This window comes from Dendronephthya gigantea, unplaced genomic scaffold (assembly GCF_004324835.1).
Source record: "Dendronephthya gigantea isolate DGI-Jeju-01 unplaced genomic scaffold, DenGig_1.0 000005F, whole genome shotgun sequence".
NCBI classification, from domain to species: domain Eukaryota; kingdom Metazoa; phylum Cnidaria; class Anthozoa; order Malacalcyonacea; family Nephtheidae; genus Dendronephthya; species Dendronephthya gigantea.
In genome coordinates, this window is record NW_021163015.1 from 2943058 (window position 1) to 2965835 (window position 22778).

Sequence of the window (22778 nt, forward strand, 5' to 3'; positions counted from 1 at the left end):
TGGCTATTAGCACGGAAACTGGATTAAATCGTATACCAAAAGTTGACAGCGAAATCAACAAGTATAAACGAGATATTTAGTAAACGCTTTGCGCATGCCTTGCGCTGAAATAACTGTCATTTTACAGTTATCAAGCTCTCGAATGCGGCAGCTGAGCTATAACCATTTATGCAGATGTATGATCAAGTTTAAGAGCATACACCGCAGACAATGCCTGGCGAGTATTTTTGGATGCTTAAGAACTGCTGAGTGATCTAATTCTTACATTTATCATTGTGATGTGAAGTGCTGGTGTATGTTATTAAACACGGGTGACCTTCTATAATGCTTTCACATTAAGACCAAATTAAGTTTTATCTATTCAAAAAATTTAGGTAAATATTTTGAAAAAAGTTTTATAGATTTAATAGAACGATAACTTGAAGAATTACTCGATATTCTCCGTGCAAGTCACTTTTTAGTTTTGCGCATATGACAAACCTTAAAATCGATCGTAATTGAGAACTTCATGACAGAGAATATGGCAACAATTTCACCTAAATGATAATCTCCTTTGGTATTTTTGAAACTTATAAAGTATTAAAGACGAAAAAACATCATTACGATGCATTAATCTCAATCTGACAAATGAGGTTGTAAGCGTCTTCCTTGTCTTGAATGTGAAGCGAAATCAAATATCGTGTAGTACTGTTGTAATATTTGAAAACGCCTAGACAGATAATCTTTCCTAGCATTTCCTCGTATCGTACACGCCTAGACTTTAAACCTGGAAAGATTAAGATGCAGCACACCAGCTTGAATAGACTTCCCAGCATTACAAACAGGAAGACCTACTTGGAACACTCAAGCGCAGTTGGGAGCCCAAATTGGGATTTCAGTTCATCATTTAGTATAAGTCTTAAGGATTACATAGATAACAAGATCCCCAGAAGGATGATATGTAATTTAACTGGAGTGTATGCAAAAAGGATTTTGTTAGAGACATGTTTATTTACATGGAAATGTGACATAGTGAATTGCTTGTTTTGCTGAAGAACGGAATCCAATGAATTTTCCCTTAAACCTTGCGACATATCCGGATTGTAAGCCAAATGTAAACCTCAAATAAACTGGATTAGGCGAATGGACGAAATTAATGCATATATTGAAACAATTTGTCGGTTTTCGAACCCATAGTGAGATAGCAACAAAAACACACGTAAACACAGGAAAACAGACTTCAAGTGAAAGATGACCCCATGTTATTTACAAAGGGCGGAGACGAACAATATTTTGATATACATTACAGGGCTTTTAGCAAGTGTTCATATCTCATGTATACAAATATTGCGGCTTGTACCACTGACAGCCGTTCTAATCACGCTCTAATTGTGCTAATTAACATGGTTCTGTACTTAATTAACACTGTGATATTTGATTTAGATTCAGTTAACAACCAGGGCGTGAAGCATAGCATTGCTCGAAGGTGCTAATTAACATTAACCACTGTTTGGGGGGCTTTTTTGGTGTACGAGAATCAGAGTTTTGCTCCAGGTCATTACTAATTTACTATTTTTACAGTCTTATACTCATTCAAAACAATGAATGTCATGATACCAGAATACAGTTAATGATATCTTTTCTCCCGCAATACAATCATAAAAGCTCGCGTAGAACTGCAGAAGAATATCATTTTTCACCTGACTCCACGTATGCACAGGATTAAAAAGTACGACGTTTTGGCATGACCACAATTTAGAGGCGTAACGAATGTTTTTTTTACTCTCCTTGCACTCTAGAGCTTCGTTAAGTTCACTTAAGCTGTTAACCAGATTGTCTGGTGAAATAAAATATGGTGATAAAATACACATATCGATTGTTTTTCAGGTTTACACCTTTTAAGTACCCAACCATGGAGGTCTGCGTCTTGCCTTTCGCAAAGGTTTTTTTGGGGGGTCTTAATTTGGATTTGTTTGTGTATTCGTCGAGACTTTCGACTGTTAGATATTCCCTGAAAGAATGCGCCGATTGGCCTCACAAGAGAATGCTCAAAATACTGAATAAAAAACCATCGAGAAAGGTCTCCGGAAGAGAGAGGTGGTTCTAGCACTCTCGTGAAACTTAGGTATAGATTCTTTGCACTTTTGTCGGTGATAGTTCAGCGCAAGTCGACAGATTCATTTTTCAATACAGCTTAAGACGATGCTTGAAATGAACTTTCCATTTGAAGACAAACAGTGAGAGATTGTTTTAATCCACTAGAGACAACTCAATCTCGCTGGAGACAACTTGCTTGGGAGATGACAAATGCCAATGAAATCCAGTTTGTTAGAATGCCGAGAATATTCCTCGCTGTAGTTCCAGTGCTCGAGGAAGAGAGTGCACTCAGGCCTATCATTCAGGCCTCTCCACGGCACCAGCTGCTGCATAATGCGAAATTTCCAGCAATGACTGAGCGCTAAATGTTCACAATGAACCATAGCAATACAAACTACCGTAAACTGGACTGATCGAAGATAGTATTATGGAATAAAAGCTAGTGTTGGTTTTGGGTAAATTGGGAATACAGGTGAAGGGGGAAGGCGCGCATGCACTTAATGCATTGATGTAGGTATAGTTGGAATTTTGGAATGTTTACAACTCTCTAACTCATTTCTTTCGGTATCATATTCTCGGCTCGTTTAGTATTCTGGCAAGTTCTCTGACGCGTGCTGCCGGCTGAATACAAATTAATCGGCAGATATAATTTCAAGCCCAAAAGAATGAATTTCCAGCCAGACTAGACGTCACCAGGATCAAGCACAGAAAGAGGGGTTGAATTCATTCGAAGGGGAATACTGGGGCAGACTTCTTGGCTTCACACTCTGACTCTTAGACTGTAAACCGCCATTCTAATCCACTGCTTTTAAAAAGTTGCGCAAAAAAAGCATTCAAAATGGACAGCAACCTTTCAACATGATTTTACGCCATGTTTTAAAAATATCGAAGACGCCCAAAGAAAACATTTGCTTTCCATTTCAAAATTCCTTTCGGCTTTCTTGACGCGTCGCTGTCGCAACATAAGCAAACTATCGCTATCACTTCGCCCCTTGTTGAAATCACATTTGATGTTTTTGCTGCAAGACGACAGGCCGCTACTTCGGATGTTATTCTTAACCAAAAGCCTGGCTGCACCCCAGACGGCCTCAGTGTATTACAAAGCGGTAAAATACGCGCTTAAGTTAGCGACGAGTGAAGAAACAGATGTTTCAAGGTATTTTACGAGCACAGCTACCTTGCTGTGAGCACGTTGTTGCCGTAACTGCCTCTGGTCGACAACTGCGCAGCGTCCTCGCGCACTCTGTGTACTAAATACCAATGTTTCTCAATAGAAATTCGCATTTCGATTTATGTATCTACAGCAAATTTGCACCTTCACTAGCAAAGGTTATAGGTTATATCAATTAATGAAGACGTCTTGCTGTTTCCACTAAAACGCACCTTTTACTCATTGTCCGTTGGAAAAAAGCCTTCATTTTAAGTAAGAATCGTGACTACACGTTTTTTATCACGGCTGGCAATATCAATATGCATGGGAAATCCTGTCGAGTAGTTTTCGCCATTCACTCCTCTTTCTTCCTTCATTATTACCAGAAACGAATCATTTTCAGTTTTCCCAGAGATTCATTATTGACTAGAATTAAGAACACTTTTAAAAAGCATTAAATAACCATGGGCTGCAACCTGTCAAGCTCAGCTTTTAAAAAACAAAAAGGTTCAATGTTTCATTAGCATTCTAAATGCTACTTATCAAAAGCGCCTGCTCCGTTGGAACACACTTGTGTTTGAAATGAAATGGCTTCACCTTCGGCCAAACTTTTATGCGCAGAGCTTAATTGGATCTCAATGGAAGCCGTCACTATGAAATAAAAGTATCATTGAAATAGATATGAGGTTATTTTTTCCCTTTTATATGCCGCGAACAAGTGCGAAATATTCCTCCCCAATGGCACTCGGAAAGGAACAATATTTGCGAGCGAACTCGGCTCTTAAGTGGCCGTGAGTAAACAAATATGAATTTTCAAGGAAATTCCTTCATGTCATTGCTCTATATCTTTTAAACCCTGTTCAATTATGGTACGAGCGGCATATGAGAGTAGAGGGTACATCAGTCAATAGAGGCAATTTGCGCAAACTACGCGGCTCCAAACGCCGCCTTGTCTATTAAGCCCTTGAGAATATGGGAGGATTAGACCCGCACGGGTCGAAATAGCTTTCATGTCAGTCTGAGATTTCTCTTGCGCGTTGCCATACCGGAGCAGATTTGAGTGTGAATTTTTTTGACATGTTTAAAGGAAATGCATGGTGCGTCATCTCAAGAATGACTCTTCGAAGCTCAGCTTGATCGGAGGACATTCCGACCAGTCAATGCCTCAAGAAGGCTCGCGCACCAAGCCCACTGAGAGTTCATAACGCAGCGTCTGAGAACCAAAGCAACAAACTATCACTTTCCAGACAAACGGCGGTGAAGAAGGCCTGTGCCGACATTGTTTTCCTCTTAAAAGAATACCACAGAATGTGTGCGTTAAAGGTAAGTAAAAGAGTACTAATGGTCTGCTTTTCTAAACAAACAGAGCTTATTTCGTCTCATTTGAATCGTTTCCACATAATTAGCGCGGTTTCTTTTTGAACGTGGTGCACAAAGGCATGCCTTTGGGAGGGGGATTACATGAGTAGATGAAAATGAAGAAATTCTTTATCTTTTTAGTTCTCTTTGAGGACTAAGGGCGTTTAAGTACTTGTGTAATAACGTGTGAACTGGGAGCATTCATACGATCCAGTGTAAGGATGGGTCATTTTGAATCATTCGTAAACGATTCATAATTGAATTTATTTTAAAGATAAACGACGCAGATTATTATCGGTAAATGAAATCACTTTATTTGTCTAAGTTTACTTTAATGATATGGAAAGTTTCCAAGTTAGCGTAAAGGTAAGCAGTAGAGTGCAAGTCAAGTTTTTGTCGAAGGAATTAAGTTCGCTGAATGACGCGGTTGAATCTGTCAGCTTTTGTGATAATAATGAAATGAACAGTCGTCTCTAATTGTGTCGTAAACGTGTTGTTTCATTATTGATTGATAAACGATATTTAATTTTCGGTAGGTGCAACACAGATCTTATCACATACTAATTTTGAACGCCTTGAGCAAGTTATTTTTTCATCGATCATATCCATCATTGAAAAAAGGATGCTCGCATTTTTTTCAATTAATACCGCGGTCAGATTATGTAGTGAACAAGTGTAGGGTCTTATGGCTAAACCATGTACTGTTAAAAGTTCATTTCTCATCAGGGTAACATCACTCACTTGCTTAGTCGAGTGTTGGTCTTCTGCCCGGCTATCTTTAGATAAAACTCGTGCTATCGCAAGACAAAAGAAAGCGGGATATATTACCACTCAAATACAACCCGGAATTTTCGCAGAGCTGTCATCGCAAGGTTGTTCATTTTAGCGGCGTTATGTATTTCCAAACAGATTTCATATGTAATACCATTGAGTATACCCGTTCGCGGGTGAGTTTGTTTCAAAGATATCTCATGCTCGCGATCGCAACGCATGACCCTGGGACGAGTTTCTGATCCGCAATTTGTTCTCAAAAATGTTCCCTAGAGCTGCCGTGATGTGCTTTGTATTTTCATGACTACAACTGCATGCGATCTTGTCCTAAACATGCTTCCATATCTTCATTTCAAACTGCCAACAGTGGTTGGGCCACGGCGTGAATCAAGCTAAAATAATCGCGTAACCTCTGACTGGTTCATATGATTATTGTCAGATTATCGCTTAAATAAATAGATTAAACGGTGGTAGAATATACCGACGTGTGCTCTATTGCGCCGGCTGATGTTTCTATCACGAAATGTGCACTGTAAACCGTCGTTCGTTGATAATTTGTTGACTGATACGTGACTATAACATGTGCAAAGGTGGGAACTTCTCACATTTGCCGAAAACTAATTTAAGTTGGAATCAAACTCGAAATGACACAGTGAATGTGTGTGGACACCCTCCAAGACCAATTATCGTTTGACTCTCACACGCACGCAGTTATCATCTCGGTAAGATTGCCATGAATTATATACGCACTTCTCTGTTCTTATAATGTTTGCATCAATTGCTCAATAATAGTCTGTTTAAAGAGTCTTTGATTGTGGATATAAATTATAACCCTCTCTCTCTCTTCTCGTGATATTGAAATCTTTTAAATTCCAAAACCTTTTAGTAATAATCCCCAAAGGCTTTGTATCCTAATTTCCTGTTTCAAATAAATAATACTCACAGCGCTAAAGAGTTCTATTGTCGCCCCTGATGCGGCCTTTGGTGGTGGTCGCCAAAAAAGATTATCAAAATCTCCAGACTATCATGATTTTCTTCTTAATCTATTTATATGCAATTAATTCTAACAAAACATGTATCCCCGAGGCAAAGAAAATGCAATTACCTCGCTGAAACTTTAGGCAAAGCATAGCCTACAAAGATTTATAGAAAATACTTGCATAGTTTTATAGCAACCAGCTCAAGACTCTAGGCGTTATAATTATACTTTAGGAGCAGAAGAGACCTGGGGTCCTATGCGATTACCCTGATTTTCTGATCAAATGCCTGAAATACGCCTGAGAACTTCTCGATCTTTTGAGACATTCATCAAGAGAGACAGTACATTGCTATTTGATTCAGTTCAGTATTTGATTGATCTGTTTCCAGTCATTAACTTGTCTCATAGTCATATGGTATTGCATGTACCAATTCATCATCGCAAACCAATAAATTTAGCGGACAAAAATCTTTTAACCGTTTGAACAATAGATGTAACGTAACACTGCGCCATTGGGAACGAATTATGTAGACACGACATTTATAATAGGATCAAAGATTGCGTCCAGACTCCAGCAGAATTTGCACAGTTTCCAAAAATTTTCAAAGGTTTTAATTAGCATGATTTATCGACCCAAACAAGAGGTCATCAATGATATACGTGGATATAATACGCATTCCTTGGTATTATAACATATCACTTCATGACTTATCCCCTGCTGAAAAGGCTCTTCTTGTTCATCATTGTGTCTGAAAGTCTCCGCTCAAGGATAAAGACACCGAGGGTGATCGTAGACAAAAGGTCTTCCTTCCTTGAAGACAGGAAACTCTTCTATCACATGTGTTAACCATCATGGGTTTACCATCATGCAGGAAGTATAAAAACAAATACCATCAAGTTGTGGTTAGCTGTACTTTCCTTGGCGAATTCTCAGAATATTCCTCATACCGTTCGAGCCTTAGGTAGAAGGTGGTGGATCAAAGGGGAATGGTGCATGGAGGGGCGAATAAAAACAACGCCGATTCAAAACTGGTTCGTCTAATGTGCGACAACTGAAAACATAGTTGACAGAAACTAGAAAATTGAAATACAAATTTCTCAATAATAATACCATACGTTGGGTAAATCTAGGGGTGGTATATTAGAACAACAATATTCCATTCATACATCAGTTGGTGCTTAACCGAGCCATTGCCATTCTTCTCTTTCAGGTGATCGTCCTGTTTCACTTCGTTGTAAGCGCTTTGCTCATGACATCCACGCCAAGTAACGCAAAACGTCTACGGCAAACGTTTAATAGGAAAACGTTGATGAGTTACAGGAGCTACATAAATGAACTGTTCACCGACAAAAGTATAAAGAGAAGACCACGCCATCTTGCTTTTCAAAACAACACACCCTCGGGTACAATGAAGGTCCAGCTATATTGTAGAACTGGATTTCTTCTCGAGATTCATCCCAATGGGTTGATCGCCGGCACACGGAACGTGTCTTCTGAACACAGTAAGTTGCCTGAAGAATACTTCAACTATAAGAACGTCATGATTTCAGGGCATTCTTCTGACATATTTGGCACTTTAACATGTTTTTATTAACTTTACAGCAATCATCGAAGTTCAAGCATTTGGTCATATTCTCAGACGTCTCAAAGGGGTTGCTAGTGGAAGATATCTTTCTCTCAACCACAGAGGTCGCTTGTCCTCAACGGTAGGCCAAATACCTTGCTGTTCTGTACGAATGCATGGTCGATTTTTCGCTCGAAAAGAAACAGATATTCAAAGAAACAACTTAGGAATCTAGTGCATTGTAAGAATCATGTTTCAGAGAAACCCGGCTACGACCGCACGGTTGACATGACCTGGCATTAAAAGCCATTAATCTCGAAAATCTGCTATTTTTGCAGTTTAATTTCCGTCAGAATGCTAACACGTTCTTCAATGAAAAATATGAAGAGAATTACTGGTGCAGTTATAGTTCAAGTAAAACACGAAATTGCGGACCTTGGAAGGGAAATACAGATGAATGGTTTATTGCAATAAAAAAGAATGGTTCTTTAAAAAGACCATGTAAAACAGCGCCGGGAATGCATTCGACGCAATTTATAGTTCTACGACAGAACCACGCGTCCACACACGTCAAAGAGAACTCGGTCGGCGGAGATGACAACTGAATTTGGATTTCACTAAGTCGGCAAGACCAAGGAAGAATTATATTTGCACAACTGCGCACTTGCATTGAAATTAATTTTAGAAAATAATTGTTGCTGTCAGATAGTTTTGCGGATAGTTGGCTAGACAATTTAGTTGTTTTATGATCGTTTGGCGATAGTCGATAGATAATAATCAGTCTGTAAGTGAGGTGGATAGTGCTAAAGGACATGTTATTTGTTATTGGTTTCTGGTTCAATATTGATGCAAGAATTGAACCTCGCCAAGCTCTTTTTTATAGAAATATATGAATGTTAAGAACCGCAAGATACAGGACAGCAGTTCGAAATATATACTGCAAATGTATATGCCTCATTTTCAATTGAAATTTTGCATAACCCTGTAAAAATTTATAAGTACGTATGCTTGTAAAAATAAGTATGAATTGAGAAAAGACCAGAGACTTTATCTTTTTAGAGATAACGTAATCAAAAGATTAATAAAATTATCACTTGCAACTAAAATATTGTAGTGTAGTGACAATCCAGTTAAAATTTCTAATAGACAGTTCAGAGTCACTGATCTTTATACACGCCTGGATTACTAAATTTTTCTGTCCCAATAACATGAAGTACTCGCTAACGCATACCACTGATCACTAATGTTTGCATGATGCATGAAATTTTCGGAAATAAAAATAATTTATGCATCTTATTCTAAAATTCAATAAAAGAAGAAAGGTTATAAGCAAATGGATATAAGTGGAATATATCCTCCCATTCCAACACCTTTCAATGAAAAGGAGGATATTGACTATGAAAAGTTGAAAGAGAATGTTGAAAAATGGAATGAAATCCCTTTTAAAGGTATGAGATATTTTATACTAATATGAAGAGAACGTTTTCATAATTTACCAGGAATTGAAAAGATGATCTGGTATAGTCATGTCAAGCAATTAAAATATCACTTGATGAGAACAATTTTGAGCCTATATTTCTACATACAGGGTATGTTGTACAGGGTTCCAATGGAGAGTTTGCGTACATGGACTCAGACGAGAGGATAGATCTTGTGAAGAAGGTCAGGGAATTTGCTCCTAAGGAGAAACTCATCATTGCTGGTGCTGCATGTGAAGGTAATGATGTGCTGGTAGATGAAAGACAGAATCATTTTAGTACACTAAGAAAATTCAACCAATATTCATTGTGTAGCAATTTAAGGTAGTTAAAGTAGATGTACCCATAGATGTACCTATTTTTAGTATACCAAGAAAAAGTTGCCAAATAATTAGAACACATCATACGAGCTTTTACTGTCAGTGTTATCTATTTTAGTAAAGCTTCCAGTAGATTGATTGCACATATTTAATGGAACAAGTGCCGTCATTCAATTAAACATAGAGTACTATAAAGATACTTCAGGTTTCATCCTCCATTCTACATGCAGGTACAAATCAGACCATCAGCATGGCACAAAATATGGCTTCTGTAGGAGCAGATGCTGTCCTTGTTGCTACTCCTTGCTTTTATAAAGCTGGAATGACGAAGGAAGCCTTGGAAAGGCATTACACCAAGGTAACTACAGTGTAATGAATATAAGCCAATTGAGTCAACCAAACTATGCTCAATTAGGTATGCTTATTTTGTGTTGAATAGGTTGCAGATTCATGTCCAGTGCCTGTGATTTTGTACAGTGTCCCAGCAAATACTGGTATTGACCTGCCTGAGGAAGCCATTGTTAATTTATCAAGACATCCAAATATTATTGGACTCAAAGACAGTGGAGGCAATGTATGACTTTCAACTAACATTCACACATATAATGTAAGATTTGTGCGTATTCCACTGTTGTCTAAATATTCATCAGAATATACCAATTTTCACATAGATTACTAAAATTGGTAGTGTCATTCATCGAACTTTAAAGGGAAGATTTCAAGTTTTGGCTGGTTCGGCATCCTTCCTCTATGCATCTCTCAGTTTAGGTAATGAATGAGGTTTACTGTGTATGTTAATGGTCTTCTTCTGCCTATAATGCCCTGAATGGATCCAGGTTGGAAGCTAAATGGCTCATTGGGTTAAATCATAGAATAAAGAGCAAGGGCCACAATGATATAATGTGTGCAGTGGCTAGAGACACAAGAACTGCTTTGCAGAGGACAGTTTCCCACTTTCATCAGCAGCACATGATAGTTATTATATCAGTTTAATTGTTGGATGAAAATTCACATGTTCAACGCACTGTTTTAGGTGCTGTTGGTGGCGTGTGTGCGCTGGCTAATGTCTTAGGCAAAGAAGTTTGTAAATTGGCTGAACTTCACAGAACAGGTGACCACGAGAAGGCGAAAGAAATGCAACATAAACTTATCCTGCCAAATACTGCAGTAAGTTTGACTTGGCCCAGCTAGACAAAAACATTTTAAACAACCTTCCTATCTGGACTGTTTCGTCTTCCGATAAAAAATTGAATTCAGCCTATTCGAGTTTTTTATATTTTTAGAGTTACCAACTTTATTGGCCAAATATATTGTTGTACTGTACTCGACTGCATTATTTACTCAAAATTTCCAAGCACCTTTCCCGAGTTGCTGTCGTTTGTACCATACTAGAAATAGATTAATCTTACCGTGGTAAAAATTTTTCCAGTAGGCCAGCGTGATTCACCACCTTCTCTGTGCCACCTTCTTCTAGGTTACCTCCAGACACGGGATTGCTGGTCTCAAAACTGCTATGGAGATTTTTGGATATTACGGAGGTCCAACAAGGTCACCATTACTGCCCTTAAAACAAGAACAGATCGAAGATGTCCGGCAAATATTCGAACCATTTTTGTGAAATATTTTATTGGACTGACGCTAAGGAATACGGAATGCTATTTGGAATTGATCTAATCCTAGTTTTATACAATGTTGCAAACATATTTTATACACGTCCAGCGTGCTTGAGAAAGCTTCTTTATTTCGGAAAACATTCATCACCTACCTTCAGACACACATCTCCTAAAAACCTGCTATCTGCAAGGAACAATGTAGATCTATATCACTATATGTGTCATCAACCTTTTAAAATAAAAATTTGGCTTGCAAAATATGCAAAAATCATCTAAAACAAATTTGCATTCAAAATAGTTTACAACCAATATGTATTGTCCTATTTAGTATATTTAATCTCTATGGTACAAGGAACGGAGAGTTTTGACATATTACGTACAGAATTTGCAGGTGATCATCACCAAACAATGCAGGCCCGAATCAAACCGAAGGCTCAACATTAAGAAACAAAATATACAGAATTTTTACAACTATGGTTTGGGAACATTTTGACACTTCTATCATCTGCATAAAAGGCGTAAACACCTTGTCACAACGGTAATATTTTTAACTACCATCCACCTAAGTCTCAAAGCAAAATACCGCGAGCAATTGTCTAGTAAATACTCTTGTATATGCACTTGTTCAAATCGCATTCCACACCACCAGGGTTAAGAAAAGATGAGTGCATATATTTCGAATCTTTACTATCGTTATATTGATTAAATTATTAGTTGGACGGAACTTATTCAATGCAGTTCAGGGGAAACGTTAAACGGTAGACAGTGTAGTTTTGAATCGATATAACTCTAAAGCTACGATTCAGAACTACAGTGTTGTTCTTCATGTATTGAGCGAATCTCTAGCTAAATTGGATCTCAGTGTATGTTAACAAAGATGTACACACACACGAAGACTCTTCGTAAACAACTTGAAATAACATGCACTGAAATCAGGTTTTGAACATTCTCTAATAACTGCGCGGTATTGGCAGGGCGGGGGATTGTGTTGAGGAGCTAGAGACGCGGGGTAACGTGAGGTGCGCTAACCAACCAGAACTTGGTGCAAAATGGACGAGAACAAAACATGCATGACCCCTCCCTCCCACGGTGTGTTCCGTACTTAAAATATAAAATGTATATCTACGTGTAGATTAATGGCTACTACTTTATATTACGACGTATGAACAGTATAGATATATAATGTGAAGTCCAGGTTACTGATTAAAAACAATCCAACCGTAGTGATGGCCCGTGCAAACCAAAACTTGTTGTGATTCAAAAAAGAACTGCTACAAGAGTATTTCTGGGTTTTCTGTGTTGTTGGCCACAAAAAGAAACATTTCAGGAATTCATCAAATTCGTAGAGCGACGATATGGCGGGCGATTTTATTTCGTGAAAACATAGAAACTTGTCAACCGTCGACCACAATCTAGCGACCTATATAGAGATAGAAAGATGAGCGTCACAGGCGGGTTCTTAACTACCCAATGATTATTAGCACTATCCCTAAGGGTGGAGACTGGATGGACAGCCAAGATCGGAATTTTTTCATAAAAAGCAATTTTTACTGCAGGTAAAGAGCAAAACGCAATAAAAACTGCAACTGTTAACTGAAGAGCCCAGAATTTAAAAAATGCTTACAGTGATCCTGGGTTTAACCGAGTTTAAACGAAGCACGAGATGATTTTGAAGTATTGAAATAAGTCATTACGAAAGGAAACAAGCACATACTATTGTCGAGATGACTACACGACTGCCATTTCATTCAATACCTCAAAGTTATCATACGCTCCGTTTAATCACGGCTAAGCTCGATTATGTGAACAGTCATAAACACATAGAACCCTCTACTTCAATACTAGAAAAGTTATCTCAACTGAAGAGCGATGTATGACGGTGGAATGGAATGAGATACCATACCTCTCGTCTTCGGCTCTCGTTCATGCCTCTTGGCACCAGTGCCCGTCGTGGCTGCCGCGGTGCTGGAACTCGAGGCCTGTTGTGCTGCTTTCTGTTTCAGCAACGTCCAATCAAACACGTAGTCGTATTGATGGTTCAATGTGCGGAACAGAATTCGAAATAGTTGCCTAAGGTACATGTAGTCTGGTGCCTCTTCAAACCGCAGACCACGGCAGTAATTCAAGTACATTGCAAATTCGGCAGGAAAACCCTAAAATGATGATAAATAATAATATTCATGAGGAAATTTTTCACAAACATGGAAGGGGGGTGGTATGTAACCCCTCAGAGCAGAATCTAAAAATCTGGTCTTGTCTATACATATGAAGAGACCATTCAGGCTACTTACTTTACAAAGGACCTCTACAGGAGTTGACATCTTCTTTTCACTAATTTTTTCGTATTTCTGTTTCTTTGTCGCAGCCTACCATTAACAGACAGTCAGTCAATTGACACTAATCACACACCATTTCCATGCATTTATAGAGGAGTCAAAGCAAAAGGCAATTGCATGCAGTACCTTTAGTCCTTGCCAGGGTAAGCTCGTTCTGTTGAAGTACATCAAGACATAGCCCAGTGATTCCATATCATCCCGTCTTCTACAAAAACATACAAGCAAAACAATGATGAGAAATGTTAAAATACATTCATTCATTTATTTCTCTCGATACTCAAGGATTTGCCTCATTTACTTGTGGTGAAATGAAACTAATCTCTCCAGAAAGACCCAATATCCTGCAACTTATTTTGTCTTTTGATAGAAGTAATCGATTTAAACATGCTCTGTCAATACATCACAACTTACGATTGTTCAATCCCTAGATGGGCGTTGATACTTGCATATCTTGCGGTGCCAGTCAAATTCTTGTCCTCTCTATATACAATGTGTTGCTTGGTTCTACTATCTCGATATTTTTTGGCCAAACCAAAATCAATTAAAAACAACTGAAGAAATAAAAATACGATCAAATATTAGCCTCATTCTGTACAAAAAAATAAAAGAAAATCAACATTTTAAATACAGCTAGCAGATACAACGTTGTCATTTTCATGACACAAACTCACTTTATTACAATGCTTCCCGATTCCCATTAGAAAATTATCCGGCTTAATGTCCCTGTGAATGAAGTTCTTGTTGTGCACGTATTCTATTCTACCAATCATCTAGGAAAATTAAAATGATAAATTAAATACAAAGCAATAGTATGTGTGTCGATCAAATGTGTCCATCAAATATGATACTTGATATATATGACAGGGTTGGGCTGTACAAATGTATAGTTTTGCTCTTTTTTTTGAGCTTATCAACTGTTAAAGTTAAGAGAGCTTTGGACAGCTGTCCTCTGATCAACAGCAACTCACCTGATCTGCAAGCATCAAAACAGTTTTCATGGTGAATCTGCGCGAGCAAAAATTAAACAAATCTTCCAAACTCGGTCCTAATAAGTCCATGACTAGAATATTGTAGTCTTTTTCTTGTCCATACCACCTGAAAGTAAACATGTTTGATAAGCTAACTTTGCCTTGTTTGCATGATAATATGATAAAGTGATTATGAGTAATGTCAACACTTTAATTAAAAATCAATTTCACCTGATGTGTGGGATTCCCACGCCACCTTGAAGGATCTTGTACAACTTTGATTCATAAAGTAGTTGTGGATGACGAGCCTTAGACGACTCCAACTTCACCGCAACTTCCTAAAAGCCAGACCAAACGCTTTTAACATAGGAAAGATTCTATTGTAATAACTAACTTCTGGAGAAATCAGCATTGACTGAAATTTATGGAACAGTTTAGACCATTCTAGAAAAACATCAGCACGTAAAGATAACGATGGTTGTACTAGGCATATCAAAATTTTTCACGGTTAATAGTTAAACATATAAGAACGCACTATGCCTTCTGGCCCACACTACCCCCCGAAGATACAATCATTTTCAAAACATTTGGCTTTTGTGTTGCCAATATTAAAACAAGAAAAATGTTGAAACAAATCTCATCACAAATATTTTGACACTAACAATTCAATGATGCAATTGCAATATCGGACCTAGCCATGTAGGGATTCACTTGAATTCAACTAATGAGTTTTAAACTTAATAATGTAACTTTTTAAATGTAACTTCTAAAAAAAATTAATAAAATGAAATTCTACACCATTGGTATACATGAAGTATCGATTTCTCATAACAAAAACATATCATTCTCATTGTAAGATGTTTGAATGTTGAAATAACATAACTCACTGTTTAAATAACTACTAATGCAAAATAAGGAATGGAATGAGATCTCGTTCATTAAAACAATTCCGCTGAAAATATTTTCTTATTGATTACCAATATTTTACGAGCAATACACGGTAGAGTATACAATTACACGCCCTTTTGTAATGGGGAAACATTACAAGGTTAAACCACGCATTGTTAATTTCTTTTGCCGTGGTAAACTAGTTAAAACTAATGTGCAAAATTAACAATGACAAACCTCTGTGTTCGTTATATTTGTTGCCAAATAAATGTCCCCAAAGGAACCGCTACCAATCTTCCTTACCAAGCGATATTTGCTACCGACGATAAACTCTGATTTTGACTCTCTCGAGCTGGACATTTCTGAGGGAAGTCGCCTATTCATCAATTCTGATATTTGTTTCTAAACAAACACGCTTTTTGTCAGTACTTTTTTTGTGATTAACTAAACTGACCAGCTGCCTAGAACAGTAGAACTAGCTATATTTTAATAATATTAAATATTATTTATATTTTCACACAACAATCACACATAAACACCGTAGTCAACGCTCTGGCATCCATTTTGAAGAAGCAAATCAAGACAGTCCAATTTCAAATCGCCTTGTCATGAAAAATCGCCTTGGAATTTGACCTAAATGGCCTTTTAAAAGAGTTCGGCTTGTACGCGGTAAAAAATAAGTGCCCATTTCGCGAAGCGTGTGAAAATTTTAGTACTGATTTTTAGGGCTAAATTTCATTGCTGGCCATTGGTTGCCAAAGAAAATGCATTTAACGATATAAAGAGTTAACATGTTTTAAGAATTAAGTTATAAATCCAGTCCAAACAAAGCGGTATTTGGTCGCGGTTGAAGCGACATGAATAATTGAAGAGCGACCACGAACTTCATCCGGACACAATTTCGCCACACGAAATCATCTCGATTGTGCCCAAAACACAGTGTTTTCACTCATATACTTATAAATCAAGTATTCCCTTATATACGTATGCCTTCATTTAAAAAAAAAATACCCAAAAGCCATAGATTTCGCTAAACAAAGCCCACAAACGCAATAAACCCCCACATCACAGTCCACACAATACGCCACTATTGAGCTCATATTTAGTTATTTACAAGCAAAAATGAGCGCTTTTATAACTCACCTTTCCCCAAAGAAATTACGTCTAAATAAACCTAAAGATATGTAGTTCACCATAAGCATACAAAAGAAGCGGCTCGCCTTTGTTTAGATGATAGAAATAAGCATTACTTTCTACATATCAACTTCCAAAAACAACCTCCATTTTGCTTGTCTGCGGGAGTTTGAGGGCCAGCAGTCGACATTGGGGCTCAAACTTGTTGTCATGGTGATCACGAAAAATATGCGCAGATGAGATCATTCAGAAGTATGTGAAGCATTATGGTGTAAGAGTTTGTATGAGTGATATCACTTGAATATTGCACATTCAAGCTCGTTTTAGGCTGATTTTTAAATGAAGCAGCCCAAGGAACCCGCTTCCTGCTGATATAGTCAGACAATTATATTACAATGAGCTGCAAAATAGAAAATAAAACTGATTGACGGACATGCGCACTGCCCAGTTTCCCCGTCTGTCACAATCATAGAAGATACAAAGAAAAATATCTTATATAAACTTTTCGCGAGAAAAAAATACATGGACCTGGCAACCTTTGACGTGATACACGTGGTTATAGGAGGTCTAAGGGCGGTGTTCACATTGCAAGGGGGTGCCCCCCTGCTGCAGCCTCCCTTATTGGGGGGCGCCCCGTACGCCTATGCTTTTGCGACAGTCTTCAAATTTCTGCCTAAATGAAGGAAAAAAATACCCTAAAACGCCGTCAACGAAGTCAACAACGTAATGCCATCAATCAATGGTTCCGGTGTATAATTAAATAATAATATAACCAATGTTTTTACTTGAACTGTGCTAGAATTGCAAGTTCCTACAAACAAATTGCGAATTCCTACAAACATATTAAACCCAAATGAGCTTGTATCATTTCAAACACACAAGATTGCAAAGGAAAGGGTGTGCATTGCCAAATATGATGATCAGCAAAGTCATATGCCTATCTATAACCACATCATTTTTTTCACTCTGCATGATGGGTATCACTGACATTTCATATCGGTATTCATGTCTTTATGACAAAGAACTAAATACTTGTACGTCAGGACAAACATTTTTTTGTAAAACCATTAGCTCGTTGAAGACAAGAAATGCAAAAAATGCGAAAAATTATTTTTGCGCACAATTTCCGACATCTTCCGAAGATGGCGACCAACTTTTGAACGATGACTTTCGACATTTTGTTGTTATTGTTTTGCAGTGTTGTTTTGGAACGAAACTCGGAAACTGAATGAAAGCAAAACGGAAGCTGTATCAACTGCATGTTGTTTGAAGAGATTTGACAGAAAATTGTGTCAGTTTTGCAACTAAGAATCCAAGATTATACAGCTCATAAAAAATTATCCTTAGTGACTAAAAGAAACACTTTTATATATAAAGGTGTATCGCTACTGACGCTACATTAGCCTACCTACCTGCGTGTTGTGATTTGCTTTAGAAGCTAAGCATATAATAATTATTTAAGAGAGAACTTCAAATAATGGCAGCAGGGTTGGGAAGAAAGAAAATTGTTCTTCTTTCATGTGGATCGTTTAATCCTATTACAAATATGCACTTAAGAATGTTTGGTGAGTGGAATTAGTGAATTCTAATTTTCAATTAGTGAATTCTAATTTTCAATTATTCCTCTGGAATTTGCACTTTCGTTTTCACTTTTTGGGTCACCACTCAATTTTAGATATTTGATAAAATTTCGATATGGGTTTGATCTGAAAGATTGTCTGAACACTAGAATAATTGGAGGGTTTACCCTCTATTACCTTGTTCAACCCCCTTAATTGCCCCTTGTGTGGGGGGATCCCCCATGAGAACAACCATCAAACAATATTTTTGTTGCTTTTAGAACTGGCACGTGATGCACTTCATAGAACTGGATTATTCTCAGTTGTTGAGGGAATTTTATCACCTGTGAATGATGACTATAAGAAACTCACTACAAAGGTAATTAGTTGCACTTTTGATAAATGAGCCTGAGTTTTCTATGGAGTTTGTCAAAAGTGCAAATTGCAGGCATGAGAGAGCCTGTACATCTGTATAATGGACTCCCTTATTTCGTACGATTCCAGAAACTTGCATCAGGCCATCACAGATTTTCCATGGCAGAGTTAGCAACGCAATCATCTAATTGGATAAAGTAAGTCTAGTTGCATGTTCGCACTAGCAGATGTGCTGTGTAAGTCCCTAGTTATGAATTTATCTTAAATATAAATTGTAAGTGATGAGTCAGGGAAAGATTAATTATCTGTTGTGCTAATATTTCTTTAGTGCTGATGACTGGGAAGTTAAACAAAGTAACTGGGTGCCAACAGTTAATGTTTTAGAACACACCAAAGAAACTGTGGTGAAGAAATATTCCTCATCTGACAGTAAAGATGTCCCTTGTGTAAAATTATTATGTGGTGGTGATCTCTTGGAGTCTTTTGCAGTACCTGGACTATGGAATGAGGAACATGTATGTATATTAGAAAGAATTCCCTATTTCTATATGGATTTAAACCTTTTGCAATGGATGTTGTAGGCAATACACTTTCGCATCAAGTATCTTTTTTTTGTTTTACAAGATGGCTGCAATTGTTCGAGATTATGGTTTAGTTGTGATCACAAGATCTGGCTCAGATCCTGAGAAGTTTATTTATGAGTCTGACCTTCTTACAAATTACAAGGTAAGAGTTCTTGTTGCAAGTATTCAAGATACATATTTACCATCGGCTCATATTTTTCTCCATAATTTAGAACAACATATTTATAGTTAAGGAATGGATTTATAATGACATCAGTTCAACCAAAGTCAGGTAATTGTACTCGAAAATGAGATCCTTTCAAAAATACCATGCTGTGCTGTCATAGGTAAAAATATGGTTTAATATTTACCTTTTTTATCTTTAAAATAAACTTTTCACAAATCAAATTGCAGGCTTGCCTTGAGACGTGATGAGAGTATTAAATATGTTGTACCAGATCCTGTTATTGAATACATAAAGGAAAACAATTTATACAAGGTAAAGGCCATGTTACACAGTACAATTTTTCTTGCAACTTGCAATGCAATTCTACTTCTAAGAGATGCAAATTAGTGAAAAGTCTTGTAGAAGAAAAGTGCATGAAGTTTAATAAACACAAAAGTTTCCTTGTTCCCAAAAATACATCTCTCAAAAGTAGAATTGCATTGCAAGTTGCAAGAAAAATTGCACCGTGTAACAGAGCCTTAACATGCAAGCATTATTTTGATAGTTCCTTTGTTCTTTGAATCCAAACCCTTGCCTTTGGACACATTGGCAGTAACACAGCACACTTGTCCTTAGATACAGAATTGTTCATTCTCTTTCAGAATTAACAAACAACCAACAATCAATCCTTCTACTATTTAAACGGTTAAAAGCTTGGTATATATGAACAAGTAATTAGTGCCTGGAGGAGTTTGTAAAAATAAACGAATAGCTTAAAATTGATTGACAAACAATCAATCCTTCTACTATTTAAACGGTAAAAAGCTTGGTGGTATATATGAACAAGTAATTAGTGCCTGGAGGAGTTTGTAAAAATAAACGAATAGCTTAAAATTGATAGGTGTAATATAAATAGCAAGTTATTAATTAATAATTTATGTTTTGTGATTTATATTTTGCAAAGTGTGAACTTTCTCCACACTGCATGTGGGGTATGTTGTATAGCGAAGGCTGATGAACACTTTTGCAATATTTAACCATCAAACCGTTGACTAGAACAAGTTAACAGGTTCTATACAACAAGCCCCTTGTCATCAAAATGCAGAATTTGCATTAACAGGATTGAAAAAGCATTTCCTAAAGTTTCTTGAAACTATCTGACTTGCTGCAGAAAGAAAGTAAATGACATTCTGTGTTGTCTTTATACTGTCATGAAGGTTATTTTGCCATTTGGTAGTCCTAAATGCCTCTACAGCTCCACTTATGGCATTGTTTGTCTATATTATCGCTATACAGTACAATATACTTATATAAAACTTTGTACAATTTTCAATAAAACATGCCAGTGTAACTGCCTGAGGAGATATCTGACGACTCCATAGATGATCGACTTAAAATTTTGTCATCTTGTGATACAGTACTTGGTATTCTGTCATATGATACAGATCTTCCTGCTCTGTTGTTAATTATAATGTCTGATTTGTTGCTTCTTAAAAATACACTAAATGGGTTGTCCGTGTTAGTTGCACAACCGAAATCCTCCATCATGTCTTCGACTGTTTTTTCCGGATATTTCCCTTCCAGGAAAGCTTCAATTTCCTCGACAGTCATGGGGGATTGTAGGAACAAGTGAAGCCCACTGAATGATAGGAATTTGTTGATGTCAAGGACACTGAATAAGGGAAAGACAGAGCAGAACGGTTAACAAAAATCACAACCCACCTGGGTTATGGGGAAAAACCTAATTTTATATGACCAGTTCAAGCCTTAGGCAACATGATAGGAAGAGGGGATATTTTTTATTCGCTCTAATGGGAAAGAGTCATTACTACCTTTCAAGAAAATCCTGTAGTCCTTGCTGCCGCAGGCTCAGAAACGAAGGATGAAATCTTCCAATCATTTTCTTTGGTGGTAACTCCGGAACATTTCCTCTGCAATACAAGATTGTTGCTTAGAGAATTTGTGGGTCTTGAATACAGGATAATAACACTGAGAACATCAACTCTCATTCAATAATAGGAATTTTAATGAGTAAAGGGCTGAAGGTCAATTACCCTATAAGTCAAGGTGACATTGTGCAAAGCAAAATACCAAGTATGTCATTAAAAGGTTTCATCATTGATTTCAAAGAATTGTCAATGTTTTTTCCAGCTAAACTTGTTCTAGTCGCCATGAATAGTTTTTTAATTTCAAAACAAGAAACAGCAAATTCCTTTCTTTCACGGCTCATAATTTTTCTTAGCAACAAGTATTTATTATTGTAATGATAAAATTCCGTGTCAGAATCAGAATATATAATGATGTAAACATTGTCTTCATTTTCGCCCTAAAATATACTCACTTTCCTAAACCGTTCACTTCGACGCTACCCAGTTGCTTTCTTAACCACAAAAACTCAGAGAATCGTCTTCTCACGGTCGAAGTTCTTCGTGAAAAAGCAATTTTATTTGTCTAAAACGGAATAGGGAATATCAGTATCATATCTGTATTATTTCGTCAGCCACGGTCATGGATGACGTTTCCCGTTTCAAAAATACTTTTATGTACAAAACGGTTGAGAAGAAAAAAAGATTATTCCCATACCTCGATATATACTTCATAATCTGTGTATTTCCCTTTGTTAAGATGCTTGTACGTTCTTGGATAACGAACTTCAACCGAGAGATACTATACAATAATATATTGATGAACATTTATTGTAAGACGTAATTACGAAACATAAGTCACAAGACTGAAGACTACTTTACATTTATGTCTAAAAATACTGTTTCCTGTAACTTCAAGGCAATCGATGCCAAGATTATAGCTTTATACGTATTAAAATCATCATAAAACTTTAAACGAGTCTCTTACCTCCGTTTCTGAACAAGATTTCGAAAGCATTGTAGCGTTTATTGTGGGTTGTACTTTGACTGCGTGATCGAAATTTGGCGGCTTCGCATTTATGCTACAAATTATTGACACGTCTCCCTGCGAATGTAATACCTCACACATCTAGATATTACCCGTTTACTGTTAAACTCATAGATGCATTCTACTACTTCTAACACGATTTCCTGAGAAAAATATGGATATCGCGGAAGAAATACGGAGGCAGTTTTACGTCAACAAACGTCCCGTCGGTCCCGAGCAAAGTCCCGAGTCTCGTGTCATGTTCGCGTGAAAAACTCGTGACCCCGAATTAACTTAAAAATCAAAACGAAACAAGTTAAACACGCAGCACGCACGCGGCGAGCAGAAAAATTTTTTGGGATCACTTGAAGGCTTGGTTACCAAGCACTGATCTATAGTTCTTACTGGACTAACATTATTAGCAACCTTTTACTTTCAGACACTGAGCTATAGTTTCACTGGACTAACATTATTAATACCCTTTTACTTCCGGTAGTCGGCAGCGCGCTACTTCCGGCTTCAATTTTTGATCTACATTGATCTTCATTCTCCAGCAACCTCGCAAGCCAAGCTTTTCTACCTTACA

At 37.3% G+C, this 22778-nt stretch overlaps 5 protein-coding genes across 8 annotated transcripts; 3 read left to right on the forward strand and 2 right to left on the reverse strand.

The window, feature by feature from the left end:
- Window positions 1-4282: 4282 nt before the first annotated feature.
- Window positions 4283-8969, forward strand: LOC114516063 (fibroblast growth factor 2-like). Of its 2 annotated transcripts, none has more exons than XM_028535426.1 (4): window positions 4283-4549; window positions 7547-7838; window positions 7939-8042; window positions 8239-8969. In XM_028535426.1, exons 1-4 carry the CDS (start codon window positions 4535-4537, stop codon window positions 8503-8505), a joined length of 678 nt encoding a protein of 225 aa, XP_028391227.1. In that variant the 5' UTR covers window positions 4283-4534; the 3' UTR covers window positions 8506-8969. The 2 variants fall into 2 exon arrangements, with proteins under 2 accessions (XP_028391227.1, XP_028391226.1); XM_028535425.1 differs by lacking the exon at window positions 4283-4549 and adding an exon at window positions 5779-6078.
- Window positions 8970-9176: 207 nt separating this feature from the next.
- LOC114515751 (4-hydroxy-2-oxoglutarate aldolase, mitochondrial-like) lies at window positions 9177-11569 on the forward strand. Its single transcript, XM_028535043.1, has 7 exons — window positions 9177-9348; window positions 9489-9617; window positions 9929-10056; window positions 10138-10272; window positions 10370-10466; window positions 10732-10865; window positions 11173-11569. Exons 1-7 carry the CDS (start codon window positions 9234-9236, stop codon window positions 11314-11316), a joined length of 882 nt encoding a protein of 293 aa, XP_028390844.1. The 5' UTR covers window positions 9177-9233; the 3' UTR covers window positions 11317-11569.
- Window positions 11570-11606: 37 nt separating this feature from the next.
- Window positions 11607-19527, reverse strand: LOC114515750 (casein kinase I). Of its 3 annotated transcripts, none has more exons than XM_028535042.1 (10): window positions 19506-19527; window positions 15741-15905; window positions 14847-14953; window positions 14616-14742; window positions 14319-14417; window positions 14059-14198; window positions 13774-13852; window positions 13603-13677; window positions 13215-13464; window positions 11607-12731 (listed from the first exon to the last, which is right to left on the reverse strand). In XM_028535042.1, exons 2-10 carry the CDS (start codon window positions 15885-15887, stop codon window positions 12724-12726), a joined length of 1032 nt encoding a protein of 343 aa, XP_028390843.1. In that variant the 5' UTR covers window positions 15888-15905; window positions 19506-19527; the 3' UTR covers window positions 11607-12723. The 3 variants fall into 3 exon arrangements, with proteins under 3 accessions (XP_028390843.1, XP_028390842.1, XP_028390840.1); XM_028535041.1 differs by lacking the exon at window positions 19506-19527 and adding an exon at window positions 16647-16831; XM_028535039.1 differs by lacking the exon at window positions 19506-19527 and adding an exon at window positions 16043-16636.
- Window positions 17029-20248, forward strand: LOC114515753 (nicotinamide/nicotinic acid mononucleotide adenylyltransferase 1-like). The gene is made up of 8 exons (XM_028535045.1): window positions 17029-18202; window positions 18478-18575; window positions 18701-18768; window positions 18900-19086; window positions 19196-19297; window positions 19368-19426; window positions 19549-19633; window positions 19963-20248. Exons 1-8 carry the CDS (start codon window positions 18115-18117, stop codon window positions 19966-19968), a joined length of 693 nt encoding a protein of 230 aa, XP_028390846.1. The 5' UTR covers window positions 17029-18114; the 3' UTR covers window positions 19969-20248.
- Window positions 20191-22455, reverse strand: LOC114515752 (sorting nexin-11-like). The gene is made up of 5 exons (XM_028535044.1): window positions 22154-22455; window positions 21884-21967; window positions 21642-21751; window positions 21133-21231; window positions 20191-20972 (listed from the first exon to the last, which is right to left on the reverse strand). Exons 1-5 carry the CDS (start codon window positions 22292-22294, stop codon window positions 20630-20632), a joined length of 777 nt encoding a protein of 258 aa, XP_028390845.1. The 5' UTR covers window positions 22295-22455; the 3' UTR covers window positions 20191-20629.
- Between the last annotated feature and the right edge of the window lie 323 nt (window positions 22456-22778).

Excerpts from the sequence above, each read along its gene's own strand:
- LOC114516063 (XM_028535425.1), top strand. The coding sequence starts at position 6,013 with ATGTGTGTGGACACCCTCCAAGACCAATTATCGTTTGACTCTCACACG. Across the intron at positions 6,079-7,546 it reads CGCACGCAGTTATCATCTCG|GTGATCGTCCTGTTTCACTT; the intron begins GTAAGATTGCCA and ends CTTCTCTTTCAG. Across the intron at positions 7,839-7,938 it reads GAACGTGTCTTCTGAACACA|CAATCATCGAAGTTCAAGCA; the intron begins GTAAGTTGCCTG and ends TTAACTTTACAG.
- LOC114515751 (XM_028535043.1), top strand. The coding sequence starts at position 9,234 with ATGGATATAAGTGGAATATATCCTCCCATTCCAACACCTTTCAATGAA. Across the intron at positions 10,057-10,137 it reads TGGAAAGGCATTACACCAAG|GTTGCAGATTCATGTCCAGT; the intron begins GTAACTACAGTG and ends TGTGTTGAATAG. Across the intron at positions 10,273-10,369 it reads TCAAAGACAGTGGAGGCAAT|ATTACTAAAATTGGTAGTGT; the intron begins GTATGACTTTCA and ends ATTTTCACATAG.
- LOC114515750 (XM_028535039.1), bottom strand. The coding sequence starts at position 16,066 with ATGGATGCCAGAGCGTTGACTACG. Across the intron at positions 14,199-14,318 it reads TCGGGAAGCATTGTAATAAA|TTGTTTTTAATTGATTTTGG; the intron begins GTGAGTTTGTGT and ends TTATTTCTTCAG. Across the intron at positions 13,465-13,602 it reads CTGTAGAGGTCCTTTGTAAA|GGTTTTCCTGCCGAATTTGC; the intron begins GTAAGTAGCCTG and ends TCATCATTTTAG.
- LOC114515753 (XM_028535045.1), top strand. The coding sequence starts at position 18,115 with ATGGCAGCAGGGTTGGGAAGAAAGAAAATTGTTCTTCTTTCATGTGGA. Across the intron at positions 18,203-18,477 it reads TATGCACTTAAGAATGTTTG|AACTGGCACGTGATGCACTT; the intron begins GTGAGTGGAATT and ends TGTTGCTTTTAG. Across the intron at positions 18,769-18,899 it reads CAATCATCTAATTGGATAAA|TGCTGATGACTGGGAAGTTA; the intron begins GTAAGTCTAGTT and ends ATATTTCTTTAG.
- LOC114515752 (XM_028535044.1), bottom strand. The coding sequence starts at position 22,294 with ATGTGTGAGGTATTACATTCGCAGGGAGACGTGTCAATAATTTGTAGC. Across the intron at positions 21,968-22,153 it reads AATCTTGTTCAGAAACGGAG|TATCTCTCGGTTGAAGTTCG; the intron begins GTAAGAGACTCG and ends ATTATTGTATAG. Across the intron at positions 21,752-21,883 it reads ATTATGAAGTATATATCGAG|ACAAATAAAATTGCTTTTTC; the intron begins GTATGGGAATAA and ends ATTCCGTTTTAG.